Source organism: Bombina bombina, chromosome 9 (genome assembly GCF_027579735.1).
Source record: "Bombina bombina isolate aBomBom1 chromosome 9, aBomBom1.pri, whole genome shotgun sequence".
NCBI classification, from domain to species: domain Eukaryota; kingdom Metazoa; phylum Chordata; class Amphibia; order Anura; family Bombinatoridae; genus Bombina; species Bombina bombina.
In genome coordinates this window covers 154,601,951-154,621,682 of record NC_069507.1, presented here as the reverse complement: position 1 = coordinate 154,621,682, position 19,732 = coordinate 154,601,951, and the positions used below count along the sequence as shown (strand labels likewise).

The 19,732-nt window shown below is 37.2% G+C and overlaps 1 protein-coding gene across 4 annotated transcripts in view; it reads right to left on the bottom strand.

The window, feature by feature from the left end:
• The window catches only part of SH3PXD2A (SH3 and PX domains 2A), a 754,429-nt gene that overhangs the window by 48,066 nt on the left and 686,631 nt on the right, over positions 1–19,732 (bottom strand). For 3 of the 4 annotated variants that reach the window (XM_053692438.1, XM_053692436.1, XM_053692437.1), the window contains 2 exons: positions 18,855–18,938; positions 5,867–5,984 (listed from right to left, as the gene is read on the bottom strand). In XM_053692438.1, coding sequence (XP_053548413.1) covers positions 5,867–5,984; positions 18,855–18,938 — 202 coding nt within the window. The remainder of the gene's footprint in view (positions 1–5,866; positions 5,985–18,854; positions 18,939–19,732) is intronic. The other variant, XM_053692439.1, reaches the window with a different exon arrangement.

Genomic DNA, 19,732 nt, shown 5'->3' with positions numbered 1-19,732 from the left:
ATTAACCTATGTGCTAAACCCCTGGGTTACTCGGACCTAGCTGAACACATTTGGTGAGCCAATCACAAGAGGCATATGTGTGTAGCTTCCAATCCCCAGCTAGCCCCAAGTAGTTCACTGCAGCTCCAACAAAGAGACTGGAGAACGTTTCCTAAAACTGCATTCTCTATCTGAATCATAAAAGTTTAATTTTGAGGTTCATGCCATTTCAATCACCCTGTTTCTTTGTCCCTAATATTAGATATATTTTTTTTCTATTTCTATTCATACAGAAATAAAAAAAAATAAAAGCAAACTAACAAAAAAGGGCTGAGTCTGATGCATATGTTAGCTATTTCTGTATTTTAAAGATTGTGAGTATTTGTAATTAATATCACAGGTAGGTATAACAAAAGTAACTAATATACAATTACAGGAATGTTCAAGAATGAAGCGTGCCTGTGTATGTCTCACAGAACCAGCTCCCAACATCTGTTTTGCAGCTTGGGGTCTTTAGAATAATTCCAGAGGGAAGTAATGAGGGAGAAAAGACAGGAAATGAGGATCAACACATGGGTAGGAATGTCAGAATAATACAAATTAAGGTGGAATGTATCATAATATTTAAGGTGGATAACATCTTTATAGTTCTAAAGAAACAACAACACTCGTTTGATACAATCTATTTAGCATGATGGATTATGAAAATGTTCCAGCATAACAAATGTACAAATAAGGATATCATAAGACTTTTTAATGATTGAAGAACCCCATTGAATAGAGATACTGATTAAGCAATGCCACTGATCCTGCCAGTGAAGATTGTATCACAGCCACACAAGACAAGAAGTGCTTTGTGGTTGGTACTCATATGGTGTCTCATATGGTGCGTAGTTTAGGAAACAGGAGGAAGAGCAGCGAAAGGGAGAGGACGGATTCCTGAGAAACCCTTGAATGCCTTAGGCATTGCAAGCTATATTTAGAAGTCTTTTAACTGCGTACTAGTCTGGTATCTCATAGAAAGTGAGAAATTCAGAATCTGAGCGGCATAAATTGCAGAAGAAAAATTGATGACGTACTTTAATGACAACGTTTTATATATTGTACACCCTTATCTATTATTAGGAACAGTTCTGTAAATAATTAACAAGTTAAAGGGACTATTCCTTGTATATATCTATGTTTTTAACCCTGGCATTCTTTCAGATCCAGTTTATCTGTGGCTTTCTTTTGGCTCATGAGCCTTGTTTTTCAAGTTCTGAATGTTCGCAATCCAAGCAATAACAACATTATTGTATTGGGAAACGTTTACATTGAGTCTTAGCAGATAGTAGGATTGGTGGCTTCACATATGATGCATGTGCTTTGGTGATCACAGTCCTCTTGCCCACAGGTTTGCATTTTATTTCAGCAACAAAACAGACACATCAAATTCAACACACAAAGAGTGTTGAAAAAGTGCAAAACTCGACTTTACAGCATATTTGACAGATGATTTTGAATAATGCTATTATCTTGCACATGCGCTATACACTGAAACCACAACAGATGCCATTTTAGCTGCATATATAAATATACGGTCTATTCCATATATTGATATTCAGCACTATTGTATAATCCTAGTTGGGAGAACAGACATTTTCCTATGTATTAAATAGACAGATCCGTGATCTCGCTTACAGCTGACAACATCAACAGGAAACGTGAGAAAATGGAAATCATAAAAGCGCGAAATGGCTTTTAACAAGCAAGCTTTTAATATATTTGTTTTTATTTCATACTTGCATGTTCAGGATTGTAATTATTGCATTCTCATCCTTAGGTAATGGGTTTTTTCTTGGCAATTGTCTCTTCACGATCTGGAGTTAAATGGACTTGAAACTGAATTTTGTTTTCTTTTTATGATTCAGATAGAGCATACAATTTTAAAAAAACTTTCAATTTACTTATTTTATCTAATTTGCTTAGTTCTATTGGTATAATTTGTTGAAAAGCATACCTAGGTAGGGTCAGTAGCTGGGAGATAGTTGCCGATTGGTAGCTTAATATTTATGTCTCTTGCCATTGGCTTACTAATCAGTAGTGCATTGCATTGGTATCCTTTAATAAGGGATACCAAAAGGATTAAACAAAATTGAAAATAGAAGTTAATTGTAAAGATGTATACAAATATATGCTCTATCTAAATCGTGAAATAATTTGGGGTTTCATGCCCCTTTAAGTATTTACCATTCAGTTTTGTTTCTTTAAAACAATCTTCTTACAGTTCTAGAAATACAGCAAAGAGAAATCCAGTTCTGTACATTGAATGAGGGTTTTGAAATCATGTTCTGCAATTTTGGATTATCTTTAAAACTTTGCCACTTAGCGGTTTCACGATTTACATTGTGAGACCTGTTAAAATCATATTTTAAAAGATAAGTTGTGGCCAAGCTTTTTGTTAATAAATAAAAAAAATATTTTTAACAAATTAAAAGTTTGAAAAACATCATTTATCAAACATGCCCAATATACCCATCATGCCCCTATACAAATGGCATCATAAACACCACTGCATATCCAATAGCTAAACACACACACAGACCCCATTAACCCCTTTAACCCATTTGTTATTTCAGTGATCATCATCTATCGGCAGCTACGAGTGCTGTTGTGGGAAAATGGAGATCAAATCTCATGTGAGGTAACAATGTCAGCTGTGTTTGACTGGGAAAGATTGTGATCACTTTGTTAAAGGGAAAAAAATGTCTGTTCACAATTTTTCCAGCATCTGGGGAAAAAACAAGATTGAAATTCACCAAATAGCTAGTTTCAGAGCTAGCGAAACACATCAGGTGGGCTTATGACAAGAGGCAAATGTGTAGCCACCAATCCCCAGCTAGCTCCCAGTATTGCATTGCTGCTCGTGAGCTTACCACTGTATGTTTTTCAACAAAGTATGCCAAAGGAATAAAGTAAAATTGATCATAAAAATACGCTAAAAAGTCTTTTAAAATGACGTAGTCGAACTGAATCAGTTTAATCCTATTGACATCGTAGATTGTTAACAACTGCATTACAGTAATACTGACCTTTAAACATATTCTGACAATTAGCTAATACTTAAATTCACAAAACATTAGATTATGAAATACTCATATGCTAAATCGCTAGTGATGCAGCATAACTGTAAAAAGCTGACATGAAAATATCACTTGAACATCTCTATGTAAAAAGGAAAGATATTTTACCTCACAATTTGTTAAGCTCAACAGAGTAAGTGTTCTGTAAACAGTTAGAGCTGCTAGTGGGAAAAAACAACCAAAAAAACCACAACAGCCAATCAGCATAAGCAGTGATGAGGTCTTGAATTGCTTTGCTGTTATCTCAGTAGATTTCACAGTAAACATCCTTAAACTGAATAGGAAAAAAAAACATGACTGCGCCTGCACATGTTAGATGCACACACTCTCTTGGAAGTCCTGGGACTAAAGTCTATTTACAGTGGGGTGTAAATATCTTTCTTTTATACATAGAGATGTTCAGGTGATATTTTCGAGTCCGCTTTTTACAGCTATGCTGCATCACTTTCAAGTGCCTCAACATTTTGGTATCATGTCCTTTTAATGCAGTTTTACCATTCTTTTAGCTGTCTTTAAAAGGGAAATTGATCTAGTACATATTCTGCTAAATATTTAAATATACAGTTATAATACTCTAATAATATATTTGGTTAATGTTAAAGGAACAGCATCTGCAAGCGTAGCTCAAAATATATTTTTTTTTGTAAAGACAAAGCTATCCAATGCTTTATTAATAATCTGACGTAAGACTAAATATTTGAACTTTGCTTAGCTAAACATTCCTCCTCTCGTAACCGATTCACTTGTGTGTGCAAAGTAATCTGAAGAAACTGCCACGCTTTAATGGTATTATATATAAGGAGCTACAAAAAATGCTGTATAGTTCGGGGGGGGGGGTCAAAAGGAATGTCCAACCATTTAACATGAGGGGCCACGCTATAATAGTTTTCTGAATGCACGGAAATGATAAATATGATTACACAAAATGAACAATACACTTGATACAATTGTACCTTGTGATATTTCACTGTGGCATTTCCTCAGTGGCACAGTCAATAGCAACATTTCTCAATTCCACCCTTGATTGATCCAGACATGACTGATTAGAATGATTTCCCTTTGTAAGCAGAGGTGAGTGCGCAGTAAGTGAGCAGCTGAGGTGAGTCAGTGACAGTGAGTGAGTGACTACGGTTAGTTAGTAACAGTGAGTGAGCAGCTGAGGTGAGTCAGTGACAGTGAGTGAGCAGATGTGGTGAGTCAGTGACAGTGAGTGAGCAGATGAGGTGAGTCAGTGACAGTGAGGTGAGTCAGTGACAGTGAGTGAGCAGCTGAGGTGAGTCAGTGACAGTGAGTGAGCAGATGTGGTGAGTCAGTGACAGTGAGTGAGCAGCTGAGGTGAGTCAGTGACAGTGAGTGAGCAGCTGAGGTGAGTCAGTGACAGTGAGTGAGCAGATGTGGTGAGTCAGTGACAGTGAGTGAGCAGATGAGGTGAGTCAGTGACAGTGAGGTGAGTCAGTGACAGTGAGGTGAGTCAGTGACAGTGAGTGAGCAGCTGAGGTGAGTCAGTAACAGTGAGTGAGCAGATGAGGTGAGTCAGTTACAGTGAGTGAGCAGCTGAGGTGAGTCAGTGACAGTGAGTGAGCAGATGAGGTGAGTCAGTGACAGTGAGTGAGCAGATGAGGTGAGTCAATGACAGTGAGTGAGCAGCTGAGGTGAGTCAGTGACAGTAAATGAGCAGCTGAGGTGAGTCAGTGACAGTGAGTGAGCAGATGAGGTGAGTCAGTAACAGTGAGTGAGCAGCTGAGGTGAGTCAGTGACAGTGAGTGAGCAGCTGAGGTGAGTCAGTGACTGTGAGTGAGCAGCTGAGGTGAGTCAGTGACAGTGAGTGAGCAGCTGAGGTGAGTCAGTGACAGTGAGTGAGCAGATGAGGTGAGTCAGTGACAGTGAGTGAGCAGCTGAGGTGAGTCAGTGACTGTGAGTGAGCAGCTGAGGTGAGTCAGTGATAGTGAGTGAGCAGCTGAGGTGAGTCAGTGACAGTGAGTGAGCAGCTGAGGTGAGTCAGTGATAGTGAGTGAGCAGCTGAGGTGAGTCAGTGACAGTGAGTGAGCAGCTGAGGTGAGTCAGTGACAGTGAGTGAGCAGCTGAGGTGAGTCAGTGATAGTGAGTGAGCAGCTGAGGTGAGTCAGTGACAGTGAGTGAGCAGCTGAGGTGAGTCAGTGACAGTGAGTGAGCAGCTGAGGTGAGTCAGTGACAGTGAGTGAGCAGCTGAGGTGAGTCAGTGACAGTGAGTGAGCAGCTGAGGTGAGTCAGTGACAGTGAGTGAGTGACTAAGGTGATTCAGTGACTGTGAGTGAGTGGCTGAGGTGAGTAAGTGACAGTGAATGAGCAGATGAGGTGAGACAGTGACAGTGAGTGAGCGGCTGAGGTGAGTCAGTGACAGTGAGTGAGCAGATGAGGTGAGTCAGTAACAGTGAGTGAGCAGATGAGGTGAGTCAGTGACAGTGAGTGAGCAGTTGAGGTGAGTCAGTAACAGTGAGTGAGCAGATGAGGTGAGTCAGTGACAGTGAGTGAGCAGATGAGGTGAGTCAGTAACAGTGAGTGAGCAGATGAGGTGAGTCAGTGACAGTGACAAATACCATCATGGTCTGTTGGAGGTGCTTGAGGGTGGAATTGAGAGACATTGCTGATATACTGAATGTTTATCTTAGCTGCATCAGGGCAATATAAATAATGAAAGAGTTTGCCCTTATGCCCTTGAGCACCCCTTACCAATGCCCCAAGTAGCCTCAGAGGTACAAAAACTAGGCTTTATGTGATGCACTTACCTGACATACCACCACCCCTCCAGATTCTTCTGTATGACATCAACTGTGGCCCCTTTCTCAAATCCAATCTCGTCTTTCCCTTGACTGGTATAGGGCTGCACGGTGACATATTTCTCTTCTAATAAAAAAAATGTGCAATTAGCAAATGCCTTTTGGGAACACACTAGTATGTGATATTCAGTTATTGCTAAATGGAGACCCCCACGTGATTCTGTTCCAAAAAGGCACAAACTTCTCTTCTCAACAGTTTTTTTTATCAATAATTAGTTGATTCCGTTACATAAATAGCGACTGGGAGATTTCAGTGGGATGGTTGCTCGCTGGCCGCTTATAGAGGAAACAATAGATATGTGTAATGTGATATCGTTGCCAGATAATACATAATTACTGTTGGTTATTGTGGCCAGATGAGCCTGCTAGTTTGACACACATGGGTTAAAGCTCAGCTGTATATTTGTCATGGTGACCAGATGACAGTCGGTGTAATGTAACTACATTAGTGTCACACTATGCTTACATTTGTACTGGCAAAAATAAACTGACATAAATATAACCATTCTGTAGTGAATGAGAAGTGCGAGATAGATGGCAGAATACAAGATACTGTATTACGTCCATCTATAATTATGTTTAATAATAATCAAATAGGTACTGACAGCTAGTGACATCATTGTATATAAAGCAATTATATAGGGTGTATAAAGTAACTAGAAGCTTCCCTATACTCCTCTAGTAAAATGTCTGCTGGTATTACAAGTCAGGCACAATGCGAACGTAACCTCGCAAGAGCACGCTTCCAAAGGCTCCAATGGGAGCCTCGTTTTCATGCCGTGCAACACAGCAAATCACCTAGCGCAGCGCAGGGGGCAAATCGTGCAGCGTTGGGCATCAAAATAAAAATATATATGTATATTAGCTCATACATATATATTTACAGTAAAAACACAGAGCCTCATTAACCTCCATGTAAAGGCACTCTCAGTGCAGTTTTTTTTTCCAAACACCCCACATACTGTCCCTTTAACCCTTTATAACTGCTTCATACAGTTTTTTACTTTAAAAATAAATATGCACATATATTTATTTTATTTTGAAATACTGTCCTCTTAATTTGGGGGCAATTTTTTTCATTAACCAGAAGTCTGACCTCTGGTTTATTGCACTAAGCGCAAAGTTAAACCGCAAGCTCGCAAGAGCATTAACCAGCCACCCCTTTATGGGCACACGTTAAAATAGTGCTCCACTCGTAATCTGACCCTTAATGTCCCTTTAAAGTGAACGTAAAGTTTAAAGAGAAAGTACCCGGTTTTTAAAAATACTCATAAAACCAGGGGCACTTTCATTCATTAAACTTTACATTTAAGTGTTTTTCTTTTTTAAATACTTACCTTTTTACTTATGACAGCAAACCGGCGACCCTCCGCCCGCAGCTCCTGCTGTACTTAGCACAGCAATGACGAATCCGGCTTCCTCAAATCATTACGTGGCCTCACGAGTTTGACGCCTTGGGGTGCACGCAATAATTGGAGGAAGCTGGATTCGTCATTGCTGTGCTAAGTACAGCAGGTGCTGCGGGAGGAAGATCGCCGGTCTGCTGTCATAAGGAAAAAGGTAAGTTTAATGAATGAAAGTGTTTTTAAAAACTGGGCACTTTCTTATTAAACATTAATTCACTTTAAGCACTAATTTAGCACATTGCTACGCATTTCACGGTCTGGAAGTAACAGGATTAATGAATGCAGCTGACAGCAGTAACTGTAGGGTAAACAGACTAATAGGCAATATCCACTTTGCAATAAGGACAGTTTTATTAATTTTGTCTGGTTATTTGCTGACTGATATCTCATTGCATATAAATTTAATATACCAGACTTAAGTAGGCTCAGACTTTCTTAGCTGAAAGATTGCTAAAGATGGAACATAGATCATATAATGAAAGATATAAAGCTTGAAAGCTAACTAGAGCTGATTTGCGGGAAACCGTAATAAGCGAAACAATAGAATGGAAAATAAAATGATTGTTCCTGCTGTTGTAAGTGAAAGCAGAAACCTGGGCAAATTAAAATAAATAAAAAATGTAAGGCAGAGTTATATCCTATAAATGTAATATATGATGTCACATATTCCAATGCCAAGAAAGTAATAATCTTATTTCTATTGTCTATAATGTAATTACTAAAATAATATAAATACTAATGCTATTAAATGGACATTAAACACAATGATAAATCGTATATATTATAAAACTCTACAATATACTTTCATTATTAATTTTGTCTCCTTTACCTGTAATTTCCATTCAGAAATTGTGAGCATTTCAGTTCCTGTTAGAAATGGAAGTGCAGAACACTGTTATATTCCACACAGCCATTGGCTGCTCACTCTAGTGACCTATTTATAACTATATTACGAGTTGAATGTAAAAAGTTATCGCGCTCGCGCTAACCCCAAACAGCTTACTTCTAGCACAATTAGGTTGTCTCACAAAAGATAATCTATTCCCCATAGAAGTCAATGGAGAAAGAAAAAGTGGAAAAAAAACACTGACTAATATTTCACACTCCAATGTTGTGCACATAGCAGAAAATGTTCTATTTATTAATAAATACATATTTCTATATATATATATCTGATGGTATTTTGGTTATATATAGATATATACAGCTATATACACCCTGTTCCAAATTATTATGCCAATGATATATTTCTCATTTACCTAAATAATTGATGTAAATAACAGTCAGCATAATTCTCATGTTATCAACTATTAAGAGTACAATTCAAATGTTATTGAACAAACCTCCTAATGATAACATTATTTTTTTTCAAAATAAAAAACTTACAATGCACTGTTCCGAATTATTACGCACAGTAAGTTTCAAAACACTTTATAGGTTGTAAAGAACTGAAAATTGTCATTTGTTGTGTTTGCAGCATATTTACTGAAATCAAAAGCTATTTCAATCAAACTTTGAACAGCATTTTAACTTCTTAAACATTTTAACAGGTCACATTACATTTTAACATAGGACCCCTTATTTGATATCAGCTTCACAAGACTTGCATCCATTGAACTTGTGAGTTTTTGGACAGTTTCTGCTTGAATTTGTTTGCAAGATGTCAGAATAGCCTCCCAGAGCTGCTGTTTGGATGTAAACTGCCTCCCACCCTCATAGATCTTTTGCTTGAGGATGCTCCAAAGGTTCTCAATAGGATTGAGGTCAGGGGAGGATGGAGGCCACACCATGACTTTCTCTCCTTTTATCCCCATAGCAGCCTTTAATGCAGAGGTATTCTTTGCAGCATGAGATGGTGCATTGTTATGCATGAAGATGATTTTATTACGGGAAGCATAGTTCTTCCTTCTGTACCAGGAAAGGAAGTGGTCAGTCAGGAACTCCACATACTTTGCAGAGGTCATATTTACACCTTTGGGGACCCTAAAGGGGCCGACCAGCTCTCTTCCCATGATTCCGGCCTAAAACATGACTCCGCCACCGCCTTGCTGACGTTGCAGCCTTGTTGGAACAGGGTGGCTGTCCACCAACCATCCACTACTCAATCCATCTGGACCATCCAGGGTTGCACAGCACTCGTCAGTGAACAGGACTGTTTGAAAATTAGTCTTCATGTATTTTTTTGCCCAATGCAGCCATTTCTGCTTGTGAGCATTGGTTAGTGGTGGCCAAATGGAAGGTTTATGCACAGTTGCAAGTCTACACCTTGATGTCCGTGGGACTCCAGAGGCACCAGCAGCTTCAAATATCTGTTTGCTGCTATGTAATGGTATTTTAGCAGCTGCTCTCTTGATCCGATGCATAGATCTGGCAGAACTCTTCCTCAATGTGCCTTTATCTGCACGCACCCGTCTGTGCTCTGAATCAGCCACAAATCTCTTAATAGTGCGATGATCACGCTTACGTTTTCATGAAATATCTAATGTTTTCACACCTCGTCCAAGGCATTGAACTATTTCACTCTTTTTGGCAGCAGAGAGATCCTTTTTCTTCCTCATATTGCTTGAAAATGGTGCTCTGCTTAATAATGTGGAACACCCTCCTTTCCTTTAATTGGGCTCACCTGGCAATCTAATTATCATAGGTGTCTGAGATTGTTTTCAGTGATCAAAAGAGCCCTGAGACACAATGCCATCCATGAGTTAAACTGGAAAAAAAAATATTTAATCTTTGTGACACTGAAATAGAATTTGCATAATAATTTGGAACAGGGTGTATATATATATATATATATATATATATATATATATATAAAAATATATTTAGGTATAGATGCTGTATATACAGATATATATAGGAATATCTATTTAAAAATACATAGAACATATTCTATGTGCAGAACATTAGAATGTTAAATATTTACAGTAAATACACAGTATAACACTTTATTAAATATGAATATTGGATAAATATATTTTTACATGTTTTTATCTACTTAATTGCAAAGGGCTTCAATGAATTAATTAATTCAAATGTTTATATATGTGTACATATGTATTTATTTATAGGAGTATTTATCAATGTTAAAGTCCTTTGCCTTTTTTTTCTAACACCTGAGATGTCATATTTTTTAGCTCAACTTTTGTGTGGAGTATTTTTGTGAATAATGTTTATTAGATGGTGTTTTTATAAGTGTACTTTGTAATGTATTTTTTGATGCGTTTTGTGCAACTTTTTATTTTCGCGAAACAGTTACCCAGAGCACTGAAGTGGAGGTAATCATTCTAGTGTAAATTGCAATTGCGCTCATGCGATCAACTTGTAATATGAGCGCAATTTAAACTGCACACAAACTATCATGAAAACCCAAGCGCAAAAGTTTGTGCTCCACTTGTAATCTAGCCTTTAGTGTTTAATGTATTAATGTAACAGAAATTCCATACCACACAATCAATATGACTACTTTTTTTGTGATACAGATGGCTGAAATGCATTGCTATGAATGTATTATGGGTTTATATGGCAGACAAGGGGTTACATATTCTCATTTCTCAACTAATATCATCTTATATAAAGGAGACAATAAATAATAATATGGGGTACAGTAATAACGTGCATGCGACTATTGTGGCTGAAGCCAAGTCAAAAGGCTCCTTGCAGCAAACATAAACTACCTGGTATTCCCTTGAATATTTCTTTAGAGTTTAATAAGCAAATATAATTACCTGGCAAGCTGGTATGGTCCCCGCAAGATTTCAGCAACTTCCTTTATGACCATAAATTTGGGGGATTTTCTATACAATTAGGAAGTTCTGAACTAACATCAACACAGCCAGCCTATTCCTGCCCAGGTAGTTAAGCGTTTTTATGGTGATATTTAAAGTTCATTAAATTGGAAGTTATGAGAGGTTGCTATAAGCGATAGGACTAATAATCAAAATTATAACTAGTACAATATTTTTTAGTGTTGATATAGTTCAACTATTTAACTGATCACAGTATTAAATTGTTATCTAACTTTAAAATATATATTTTTTCCATACAAAATGATTAGGTAAGAGCCATTATAATGTAAAATGCACATAGCAGGAACTGCAAATTCATTTTAAGTGATATTTCTGTATTATAGATAGGCATAACACTCAATAGTGTAAAGGCCATACAAAAAATCAATGTTAGATTACTGAGCACACAAACTTCTAATTAAAAAAAATAAATACATCCTGAAAAGCCCTCTTTTTTAATGAAATATATTCAAAATAGCAAATCCCTTTAGTTAACATGTAAGTTTGTAGATAGGACTTCGGGCCTGAGCACTAATAAGGATGTCACATGACTATGCAGTGGGCACAACATGGCCTTCAAACATCTCCACTTCCAATTGGCTAACTGTTGACAGGAAGGTGGGACACAGGAAATGAGTCATCCAATGTTTTGTAGCCCAGCCCCAGGATACTAGGCAACAATATTGAGAGAGTATGGGGCATCTATGTCTTTTCTTTCTCAGTTTTTATTCAGCTGAAATTCATTTATGTAAAAATACAAAGTCATTCAGTGACCAAGCTGTGTCTGAGCACTACATGGCACATAGTATTTATTTAGTGATTTATGGATGGCAATCAAGCGCTGGCTATTCTTGGTGGATCAACCACACCACATGTAATAATTATTGGTGTGGAACAGCATCAAGGACATATTTGGACTGCTCAGCATATGGCAAGAATATTCAGGGTTACTTTTTTCATAATAAATAAATAACTTTGTCTGTGTCAGCATTATTGCATTTATTAAAACTAACAGAAGCCACACTGGAAAGCAGAAAATGATATAAACATATACTATGTGGTGTAAGAAATAAACAGACATTTCGGAGGGTTGCATGAAAGCTACACTAATCTAGAGCTTGTCCTGCAGGGCATCTTGGGTAAAGGTGGAATTCATCTCATGGTAACTCAGGGGTGGAGCACTCTTCCTTTATCATCTGTAAAATTGTCATTTTGCTTAAAGGGACAGTCAACACCCATGAAAACTTTATCCCATACCTTAGATGAACAACAAAAAAATGAGCCTGCACCGCATCCCATCTTCAATAACACTAACGTTAGGTGGCTAATCTTCAATGAACATTTAATTAACAGCGGCAGATATGGCCGCCAAACTCCTCCCCCTGTTACGTAGGAGGCTTCTTCTCTAAGTCTTCAGCCAATGAGAATCAAATCCTCGGCTAGATTCTTTAGCCGCGTTCACGGAGACACTGTTCTATTTCTAATAGCGAGCGTACTACAATTATATAGCGCATGCGCATTAGAAATAGAACAGTGTCCCTGTGAACGAGTATTTATTTAAAACAAGAAGGGTACGGAGGAGGAGGAGTTTGGCGGCATGCGCATTAGAAATAGAACAGTGTCCCTGTGAACGAGTATTTATTTAAAACAAGAAGGGTACGGAGGAGGGGGAGGAGTTTGGCGGCCATATCTGCCGCTGTTAACTAAATGTTCATTGAAGATTAGCCACCTAACGTTAGTGTTATTGAAGATGGGATGCGGTGCAGGCTCATTTTTTTTTGTTTATCTAAGGTATGGGATAAAGTTTTCATGGGTGTTGACTGTCCCTTTAACGCTAAAGTCCTGTGCAATATGTTTATGTACTTTGTTAATAAATAATAATGAGTAGCTTATTTCTCCTGCATACATTTTAGTTTAAAAGTATAAAAAGGAATAAAGTACCAATTCTGTGGCATTGTCATTTTGCATCTTTATTTATATGTGCTTAAAGGGACATGAAGTCTAATTTTTTTCTTTCATGATTCAGACAGCGCATACAATTTTAAAAATAGTTTCCAATTTACTTCTGTTATCAAATTTGCTTTGTTCTTGTGTTATTTTTAGTTGAAGAGATATCTAGAAAGGTTAGAGTGCGAATGTCTGAAGCAATATATGGCAGGAAATAGTGCGGACATCTAGTGCTCTTGATAATGTATAACATTGTTGCAAAACGGCTGCCATATAGTGCTGACGAGACGTGCTCACTCTAGAGCTTACCTTCCTGCTTATTAATAAAGGATAACAAGAAAACAAATAAAAATCTGAATTAAGAAAGAAAAGTTTTGGGTTTTATGTCCCTTTAACGCTACAGTGCTGTACAATACATTTATGTGCTTCGGAAATAAATAATGTTAAATAATAATGATATTGGCTTCAGAGTAGATTATTCCTTTTTACACTTTAAAATAACATTTATGCAAGAGAAATAAAGTACCAAGTGGCAGCTAAATCATTATAACTGGGAAAATAAAAGCGCATTTAATTGGTGGTTGGTATAAACCACGTGCAGGAAACATTTTGGCCTTTCATGTCCCTCTTACTTGGCTACAAATATTTATGTTCCTTTGCAAGCTGTGGAAAAGGATGGGCTATATGAAAGATGACTAAAATATAGAACATAGTGCTTAAATTACAATTGTACAAGGGATAAATGGGTTCATTTAATGAAGTGAAACCAATACAGTGGTGCTAAAAATATTTTTCCTTTCAAATGTTGTGTCTTTTAGTCTGTCAATAATGTAATAATCATATTCCTCCCAATATTTGTATTATTTAAAGGGACAGTCTACACAAAAATTGGTATTGTTTAAAAAGATAGATAACACCTTTACTACCCATTCCTCAGCTTTGCACAACCATTGTTAGATTAATATACTTTATAACATTTAAACCTCCAAATGTCTGCCTGTTTCAAAGGCTCTATAGACAGCCTCTTAATCACATGCTTTTGTATTTGCTTTTCACAACAGGAGACTGATAGTTCACTTGGGCCATATAGATAACAATGTGTTCACGCCCAAGAAGTTATTTAAGAGTTAACACAACACAGTACTAAATGCAATTCAATAGATTTTAAAGGGACAGTCTAGTATAAATTAAACTTTCATTATTCAGATAGGACTTTAAATTTTAGTCAACTTTGCAATTTACTTTTATAATCAAATTTGTTTTTTTCTCTTGGTATTCTTAGTTTACACTAAACATAGGTAGGCTCATATGCTGATTTCTAAGCCTTTGAGGGCTGCCTCTTATCACATGCTTTTTAAATCTCTTTTCAACACAAAGAGACAGAAAGTACACGTGGGCCATATAGATAACACTGTGTTCAGGCACAGGGGGTTATTTAAGATTTAGCACAAAACAATGCTAAATTTAAGACAATAGATAATAAACAGTCACAGTCATGTGATCAGGGGGCTGGAAGAAGGTTCCTAGATACAAGGTAATCACAGAGGTAAAAAGTATATTAATATAACTGTGTTGGTTATGCAAAACTGGGGAATGGGTAATAAAGGGATTATCTATCTTTTAAAAGAATAACAATTCTATGGTAGACTGTCCCTTTAAATAGTCACAGTCATGTGATCAGGGGGCTGTCAGAAGATGCTTAGATACAAGGTAATCACAGAGGTAAAAAGTATATTACTATAACTTTGTTGGTTATGCAAAACTGGGGAATGGGTAACAAAGGGGTGATCTACCTTTTAAAACAATAAAAATTATATTGTCCCTTTAACCCAGCGTTGTTGGGCTGAGACAGGACGCGTCTTGGAAACAAGAGAGGGCATAGTTTGGTTGGCATTTCCGTTGGCATTTCAGTACAATGTTTTTAACTAGACATAAAGGAAGTGGGACAGCCATGAACTGTGACTATCCCATAAAATACTAAATAACGGGGAGCTCTGAATCTTGTACACCAGCATTATTGACTATAGAACCCTTGCATGAACTTTTTGCTACTATTTTCAATCCAGAAACTACTACTGATTTTACTGCTGACTTCCAGGTATAGGCTGAGAGTTCTAGGTTATATTTAAAGAGACAAACACCTTGAGATTTTTATATAAAATGTAGTTATGTGTAATTTAAACAAGTTTGCAATATACTTTCATTATTTTTTTCTTCCCTTTTCATGTAATTTAGATCTACAAATTGAGGATTTTTCAAGTTTCAAAATTTGAAATGGATGCTGCTGTCTTCTCATGCCTAACCCTGCTACATATATGTTCCTAATTGACTTTAGGTGCCAACAACTGCAAAACAATGTACTTTATACTAACATTATGACTGTGTCTTGCCTTCTTGTCTAGACTAAAGCCCCTCCAAATAAAGCAAATGGTGGGTGCTTACAAGGTTTTACTGTCCTTTTAATGGAAACAATATTACCATTGGCTATAGCAAGTTGGGAGTATTCTCATTTTTTTTCTCTTTGTGATGTAGCAATTTTTTTTAATTTTGTTTTATTCTAAATAGGATGCAGGCTTTATTAAAACTGCACAGAGCCAGATAAAAACAGAAAAAACGTGAAATTATCTTTCACTGCGTTGCAGTGCTGACTTTCTTGCACATGTGCAGCAACTCTCCTTCAGATACCTGCACTGTAACCTACGTTCCAAAATGGCAGCACCCATAATTAGAAAGAGATGCATGACATGTATTTAGCCTTTAAAACAGAGCTCCCAGAATCCTGCAGGCCCTTCCGCCGCTTTCCCTTCTGCATGTATATTCTGGTTTCTATCAAGAGACCTAGGACTGCCCTAGCCCTGCCCAAGAATGCCTAAATCATGCCTATGAGGAACAAAGCCACACCCCTGATTAAGACGGACTCTGAGATCACCCAACCACTGCACCAGTCTGCAAAGACTCTACCTTGTGATCAATCCAGACCCTACGTAAGCCTCCAGTAGGAAGTATTAAAGCTACTTTATAGATCTCTACTCATGCATGACCTAGAAAACACATTTGAAGGGTGTTCTAAAAAGAGAAAAAAAAAAAAAAAAGAAAAAAGGCAAGAGTCCATGACTTACGAGTAATATGTATAGGAAGATGAGGATTTACCAACAGATCTCAAAATGTTGGTGTGCCTTCTACCTTTATAAACAACAGCCAATAGTGATAATATGGCCACAAGTAAAATATGGGATGTTTTGTGCATGAATATTTTGCATTACAACTTTGGCTTTATGTAAAAATAAAAGATAATTTGAATAAGTAATTTGAAATTCAACACAAAAATATTAGAGTACTTTGTGTGGTATATATGCAGGTTTCAATGTACAGAACACAAGAACCCACTGAAAACTGTTGCAAAATAGATATATCACACTTAAGTCTGGGCACCCCTGAAATGGAGCACTGACATTAATTCTATTTCAAAAGACAATGGCCCTAGATTAAAAGTGAAGCGCAAAATTATAAGTGCTATTGTTTGTTAACATTGCTTAAGTTAAAATTGCTTAAATCAATATCATCGCTATTTTTGGACTCATATTACAGGTTAAAAGTAATATTTTAGTGCTCGACTGTTCTTGTCAGATAGAGGTGGTGTGCCGAATCCTTCATATAATAGGCTTCTATTGGGGTTGCACTGAAAAACTCATGTCAGCAATCGCTCGAGCGCTAAGTTGATGGTGCTCTAAACCTCCTTTTGGGTAGAGGAGTTCTTCACTTAGCTTTATATTATATTATATCTTTGAATTTTAAAGTGACTGTAAAGTCAAAACAAAACATAAATGTTTTAGAACAGAGCATGGAATTTTAAACAACTTTCCATATTACGTCATATTACAAATTTTGCTCAGTTCTTTTGGTATCCTTTGTTAGAGAGTAATCCTAGACCCATACACATATTTAGACATATATGTATACAATATAGCCCTTTCAATTCATATACCTTGTCATATACCATATACCTTTTTACTCTGATAAAAAAATGTTATTAAAATTTATATGAATATTTTTTTATCAGATAGGGTATATATGAGTGTTTAGCAGATAGTTTATATATAAGTGTAACAAGTAATTTTAATGTATTTATATTGTGTTTGGTGCACTTTTTTTAACCCTTACACTTTACGCTAAGGGGCCAATTTATTAACCCCGGTATTCACCTGTTTCAGCCCGAACCTTCAGGCTCGCCGGAAACAGGAGTTAAGAAGCATCGGTCTTAAGACCGCTGCTCCTTAACTCGTCCGCCACCTCTGAGGCCTCGGACAGCAATCAGCCTGATTGGATACGATCGGGTTGATTGACACCTACTGCTAGTGGCTGATTGGACGTGAATGTGCAGGGGGCAGCATTGCACAAGCATTTCACTAGAAATGCTTGTGCAATGAAAAATGCAGACAGCATATGCTTTCTGCATTTTTTGATGTCCGCTTGCACTTTGATAATTTAGCACCTAGGTCTTCAGCACACGCAAATTTTGTTTGTGCTCTAGTGACCATGTTTACTTTTAAACTTAACTCAACACTTGTAATATAAGTGCTAATAGAACTTTCTGGATTCATCATTAAAATAATAATAGGCCGCATTCTTTACCATCCACTTGTGTGTTATTCTTAAAGCGAAACCAAGCACAAGATAATGCAGCCTGTCCTATCGATTGCACTCCACTTGTAATCTAGACCAATGTCGTTATAGAATGTAATAGAATTATTTTGCCCTCACAATACAGTAATTTATTAAAAAATAATGATGTCATGACTTTAAGTGCCATTATAGTGGAAACAAGTTACATGCTCTAATTGGTTAGTAAGACCATGTAAGTTAACACTAGCGACCCTAGCTCTGTGTGTTTAACCCCCACTAAAGTGTTTAACACATAGGTAATCACCATTCAGGAGCCACAGAGAACTGCTTGTCCAGAGTGGAAACAGCTACTGACTCAATCAGCAGCATAAGTTGCATGATTGAGTTAGATTAAAAATAATGGTGAGCTTGAGCGCTGTAATGTGAGGTAAAAAGTGTTTTAAATATGATATTGAATGTAAAACATAGAAAATATGCATTTTACTAAATATAAAATAAAAACTTTCCCTCTGCAACTTTTAGGCATGACATTAACAGGTTATGCAGGCAACTGAAAGTGGCTAGGTTAATGGCTTAATGCAAAAAGAGAAGGTTAAATTAACTTAGACATCAATTTGGTGAGCACAACTACAGAAGCATATTTGCTATTCACCCTGCTACTGTCAAACTTCCCATCGTCCTACTGGACACCGCCATCTTGGAGCTTACGTATTCTTGCACTCTGAGACAGTGACGATGCCAGATGTCAGGTCAGTGTGCATGATAGAGAAAAGAAGATTTACATTTTTGAAGTGCTCTATACTAATAATGTGGCCTTTAAACTGGCAACATAACTGATTAGTGAATGTTCACCCCTTTTGTCACATGATTAAAAAATATGTGAACTCCAAGATGCTGGTGCCCAGTATGAAAATGAAGGGGACCTATAAAGGGTTAAAACAAGAGAACTACTCTGAAGAGAGCCACAGGCACAGGAGGAAACACAATAGCATGATGAATAGTAACCATTCTGATGAAGTTGTGTCCAGAAGTTTAATGTCTCTTTAAGTAAAAAGTTCTGTCAACACTCAGTAGCAATGGTTAGTAACAAAAGCCAGTGTGAAGTCTAATCAGTGATTGGCGCACTTGCTGTCACGTGACTAAAGCTATTTAGTGCATCAACAGAGCTCTATTCACCTCGGCTTTGTTGTCTGTTGACTATGCCACCCAGCGTCCATCGCCGGTCCAACCGCCGTAGATGAGCCTTGCGTCTCTTAGTTACTAATATGGCAGATTGATGAACACATGAGGAGACAAACGGAAAGAAAAAGATGATAGGAGGATGTAAATACAAACAAAAAAATATATAAAATTACATGAACAAATGTTAATTTTGTAGACACAGAATCAATGGAATATGTAAAATATAGTTATGGTCATATGAATGAATGACAATGAAATTTAGTGACATTTTACTGCAGGATACATGCATGATGACATTTTGGGCACATGTGTTTCAAAGAAATACATGGCTTGAAAATGGTGTGTATATATATATATATATATATATATATCACATTAGCAATAATTCATTTCTTAAGCAAAAAGCAACATTGATACTGTAGATTTTTTTAATTTGTAGTCAGTTAAACTTTGGTTGCAAAAAGAATCAGTGCACATTATGGGCTCCATTTATCATCCACAGGCGGACAGAGGCCTACATATTCGCCCCTGTCCGCCCGACTTCTCCTCTGGCGGGAGCAATCCGCTACCCACATTTACCATTGCAAACTAATGCTCCTGTGCGCAACCCGCCCCCTGCCTGCGCACAGTCAATCACGCAGGCAGGAGCTGTCAATCTCCCTGGTCAAACGAGACCAGGGAGATTGAAATTATAAGAGGTGGAGAACAGAGAAGGGCAGGTTTGATGACCGCTGCTTGATAAATCCTGACTGCAGGTTCGCTTGTGCGAACTGCAGTCAAAGTGGAGAAAAGGGCTTGATAAATCGAACCCATAGTGGTTTCATATTCATTTTTAGTTCATTTTTTTGCAAATACTGAAAATACACAAAAGC